Raw genomic sequence first — 4560 nt, 5'->3', positions numbered from 1 at the left:
GTACCCCATCCTGGATGCTGGATGCTCAAACTCTCCTCTTTCAAAGTCCATGATGCTCTGGTTGCTCTGTGCTCCACTGCTGCTTTCAAGGAGGCTTACAACACTAACAAGGAAGAAATGAAAAAAGTGTAAACAGAACAGCAGTAAAATAACAGAACAATTAAATAAACAATAAAAAGGAAACTATAATAACAAAATATCATCAATATGATGATATGATACGATCAATATGATAACAAAAAGATGGATGGGTGGAGAGCAGGGAATGGGGGGGGAGAGAGAGGTGGAGTGTGCCATCAATCCAGCAGCCACCTCCAGCGTAGAATCCCCCCCATTTAATATATAAAAAAAGTAATACGAATTTTCTAAAATTTTAGAAATGTGATATTTATGAAAGTTTCTAATTTGAAAAACCATCACATTTTTTTTAAAAAAATTACAAAATTCAAAACCTACACTTTCTCTATAAAATATCCTATCCCATCTTTTTTCCAAAAGCTTCAGGGGCTCTCTCCTTTTGTTGGTCCTCACACAGCAACCCTGAGCTAATTTAGAGTGTGAATGGTTGGTGCAAAGTCACCCACACTGTTGCCATGGCTGAGCGAAGACTTGAACCCCGAATCGCCTGACTCCTAATTCAGTGTTTTAACTATCCTACAGTGGATCTCACATTTCATCACTTTTCTTAGTCAGCGATGTGCAAAATTCATTGATCTTGGATTAATGAAGAACCATAAAATGTACATTCCATTTCCTCTCAATCATGCTGAACCTCCTTGCAGACTGCCATTCTGGGTGTGGTTGGTGGTATTTTGCAAAGCAATTTGAACTGTTCTGTTCTGATCTGATTCTTATCTCAGCCCCTTAGACAATAGATCAAAACATTTTGCTGTTTATGTGATTGCCAGTAGGACCCAGCTAGGATTTAAAAGGGAGTTTTAGCTGGGATCTACAGGCAATCAAATGAACAGCGAAATTTTTTTTGCAAGGATCCAGGGTCTCTCCTTTTTAGTTCCAATTGCCAGCTGAACTTTTGGAGCAGTGTTTTTTTTTCAGCAGCTCCTGAAATCAAAAAGCTGCAGAAAGATTTGCCTGCTTACTTCTGTTCCTCTACTCTTCAACCTGGAGTAAGTTTTTTTTTTTTTTAAAGAGATAGGACTGGAGGGCAGAGGCGGGGAGTTTAGTTTCAGCACCTAAGTGGTGGTGGTTGGGGGGGGGGAGGTGAGAAAGATCAACAAGCCTGCCCCTCCCAATTTTTCTTTTTTTATTGAGGAAATGTGGCTTTCTGGAGAAGGGAGGGGATTAAAGCAATGGGAAAGGTTTCAGAAAGCTGCTCCTTTTGCATGCAAGCATCTGGCTTCCCCACAGCCTATGGGAAGTTTGCAGTCTTCAACAGGCAGCTGACCAGAGCAGAAAGCTCTGCAAGCAGCTTCCATTCAAGGGAAGGAATTGTTGTGGTGCTGAAAATGGCAAAGGCTTCCAGGAGGCATGTGGAGTAGCCCAAGAGCTGTGGCACCCCGTTTGGGTAGGATGGGGGGGGGGGGAGGAGCACTGACACATACCCTTGGTTGGTTGTGAGGGGGAATGACTGTAGGGGCACTGCAGCTATTTTTGAAACAAGATCCTATTTAGTTTTGGGGTCTCTGTTGTCACTTTGAATCTTTATTAAGTGATCTGTTGTTTCTTGAGGTCTTACCTCTATGTGTTCGGCCCTGAACTCCTGAAGGAAAAACAGGACATAAGGGATGTGACTTCTTGCTGGAGAAGGGCTGAAAGCTCCTCAGCATTAGAAGAGTGAGCACTCAGGATGCTGCTGTGTTTGACCTTCTCTAGAAGCTCTCTAAAAAAAGATTTCTCTCCAGTGACATGATGTAGCAAGTTATGTTTGCCTTTCATTTCCTGTTGTGCTAGATAACCTTGTCAGAACCTCTCGGAAGTCTTCAGGCGGTGGGAGCAAACCATTCGAAATGAAGTTTGGAGAATTTGTTGAGAGGCTTTTACAGAGCAGAAAAACAATAATGAATTGCATTGCCACAATTATCTTGGTTGTGGTTGAGGAAAATATGGAATTTAACATTAGCTGTGGGATAGAGCCATGGAACAAAATATATTTTGCCTTATTCATAATGGTGCCATTCATCATCATCTTGATGCTGAATTTTATTATTCAAGTGTATTTTTTAAAGTCGTTCAATGTTCAAAAAGATAAGTGCTGCAGCATGGCCTGGGAGAGTTCCTTCCCTGCCTGGATGTGGATTGTGATTGTTTTTTTGGATGGTAAATACCTTCAGTGTGCATTAGATACACATTCTTATGAATCAGGATACACAGTTCCAGCTGAAACAATATCCCCGGTAAGTTATTGTTTTGTCTTTTTTTTCATCTGATGCATGCCTTAAAATCTTCATTAAATACTAATCTTTTGAATGTTAATTTGAAAATGTTTGTTTGTTTGTTCGCTGAGGAGGAAAGGAAGGCTAAGCTGCATAACATTATGGAGCTCATACTAAACTCCTAATAGATTCTTGATATTGGGAAAAGAAGCTGGTTTTCAGGGTATTTTTGATCTGAGAGGAAAAGAGAGAAATTTAATCCTTTCTCTCCTAGATGCTTTCCCATTCTGCTGTAACTGGAAAGTGGGAAACATTAATTTATTAGACATTCAAATGGGTAAATACATATGGGGGTGCAGAGGAAAAGCACATATTTGGGTATCCATCTCAGGTCAATAAAGGAATTGGTCTTTAGCAATAAACTTCTTCAGATTACAGTTACCAATATTCTAATTCATGATGTATTTATCACAAAGCATTTTGTATTCTGCTGAATCTTATATCACAATTTAGTCCTTATGGAACTTCAATAATTCTGATACAGATCAATTTCTGCACACAATTGCCATATAACAGCCTCATTTTCATTAGATTCTTTATGAAGATTTGTTTTTCTTTTTGTCCTGATTTGAAAATCTGGTATGAAAAACTGCTTCCCACATATACACTAAAAGACACTCCATTGAAATAACTCTGATTCCATATAGTATTTACTGTTGCTTGCATTTTAGAAAAAGTTTAGCTTTCTTGGTGACTTCAACCCACAAATAAAATTAAATTCATTAAAGGAACTATGTGAATGTTGGGCCTCTAGGATATCAAAGACAGTTTTGCTTATGTTTTCAAATTCTGGATTATATTCCTGGAGTGTTATTCTTAATGTAGCCTTTCTTCTTCCCTCTTACAGGTTGTTGGATCAATCTTGTTCTTAATCATTGTTATAGTGGTTTTCATACACTTTTGGGTCAAAAATAAGAAGTCCGAGCAGCATAACCTTGAGGAGGGTGAAGAGATGGTGGGAGTTAAATAAAGAGATACCCCTGAGAATATTAAGACTTAGTGCCCTGCTTTATCTCAATTCTGAAGAAGATAGCACTTAGCAATAGCACTTAGACATATATACTGCTTCCCAATGCCTTACAGTCCTCTCTAAGCGGTCTACAGAGTCAGCATATTGCCCCTGACAATCTGGGTCCTCATTTTACTGACCTAGGAAGGATGGAATGCTGAGTCAACCTTTAGCTGGTGAGATTCGAACTACTGAACTGCTGGCAATCGGCAGTCAACAGAATTAGCCTGCAGTACTGCATTCTAACCACTGCGCCACTAGGGTTCTTGATATAGATATAGAAGATTAAAGGATATATATATACTTTCTTTTAGTGGTTAATGTTTCAGGACAGTCTCCTACTCCCATTGATGATGGAAACAAGATTATACTGTCTTTGAGGCTTCCCAATGAACACTTAGTTACTGCTGGCCCACAAGGCCCATTTGAAATAGTCTTGAAATAAGGAGCTGCTGCAAAAGGCCAGGGATATTACTACTACTATTATTGTTATTATTAAGTTCACAAGATTATTAAGTTCACAAGTATTTCTTCAATACTGCCACAGAAGAAAAAAAACAGGGTGTGCTGGATTTTCCTCAGCACCGTTATCTGGAGGAGGGGAGGGAGGTTTGAAAAGAAAAAGCAGCTCAGAAAACTTACTGGGGCCCAGGTTTCTCTTGATGGAGATTTGATGTGAGCTTGCTGTCAGTAGGAAGGTAAAATTAGTTTTCTTTCAGCCATGCTGTACTTATATATTTGTATGTCATACGTCAAATGATTTCTGTTCAAAGGGAAACTTAAGCGCAGAGGGCTGAAAAGTTGCTATCATTCAGGGAAGAGGAGTACAGCATAATAATGGTACATATTTTTGCAGTGAGGTGAGGATTTCGGCCCCTTCCATTCCCCCAAAACTCAAAAGCAGTTCGGAGATGCTATGTCATCATCTTGACTTTTTCAAACCTCAAATTGTTGAAAAAAAGGAGTGAACAACATCACCACAGCCTTGCACAACAAAAATCTCCCCCTTTTACATACACACACAGCAACACAGGCACATGCCCCACCATGTAAGTAAAATAGTTGTCTTTCTTTCACATTGTATTTGCTAGATTTTTTTAATCTTGCCTTCACTCTAGAACAGAGGTATCAAATGTCACGTGACGTTGTGATGTATCG

General features: G+C 39.4%; 1 protein-coding gene across 2 annotated transcripts; it reads left to right on the top strand.

The window, feature by feature from the left end:
* The first annotated feature begins 916 nt into the window (after positions 1 to 916).
* LOC120297598 lies at positions 917 to 3380 on the top strand. Of its 2 annotated transcripts, none has more exons than XM_039320408.1 (3): positions 917 to 1127; positions 1912 to 2354; positions 3241 to 3380. In XM_039320408.1, exons 2-3 carry the CDS (start codon positions 1968 to 1970, stop codon positions 3361 to 3363), a joined length of 510 nt encoding a protein of 169 aa, XP_039176342.1. In that variant the 5' UTR covers positions 917 to 1127; positions 1912 to 1967; the 3' UTR covers positions 3364 to 3380. The 2 variants fall into 2 exon arrangements, with proteins under 2 accessions (XP_039176342.1, XP_039176341.1); XM_039320407.1 differs by lacking the exon at positions 917 to 1127 and adding an exon at positions 1251 to 1525.
* The last annotated feature ends 1180 nt before the right edge of the window (positions 3381 to 4560 follow it).

The sequence above is a fragment of the Crotalus tigris genome, unplaced genomic scaffold, assembly GCF_016545835.1.
Source record: "Crotalus tigris isolate CLP2741 ecotype Arizona unplaced genomic scaffold, ASM1654583v1 scf7180000023637.1517150, whole genome shotgun sequence".
NCBI classification, from domain to species: domain Eukaryota; kingdom Metazoa; phylum Chordata; class Lepidosauria; order Squamata; family Viperidae; genus Crotalus; species Crotalus tigris.
This window is presented reverse-complemented; position numbering and strand designations above follow the sequence as displayed.

Coding starts and splice junctions, on each gene's coding strand:
- LOC120297598 (XM_039320407.1), top strand. CDS start 1,489: ATGTGGAGTAGCCCAAGAGCTGTGGCACCCCGTTTGG. Junction 1,526..1,911: donor AGCTGTGGCACCCCGTTTGG/GTAGGATGGGGG, acceptor CTGTTGTGCTAG/ATAACCTTGTCAGAACCTCT. Junction 2,355..3,240: donor CAGCTGAAACAATATCCCCG/GTAAGTTATTGT, acceptor TCCCTCTTACAG/GTTGTTGGATCAATCTTGTT.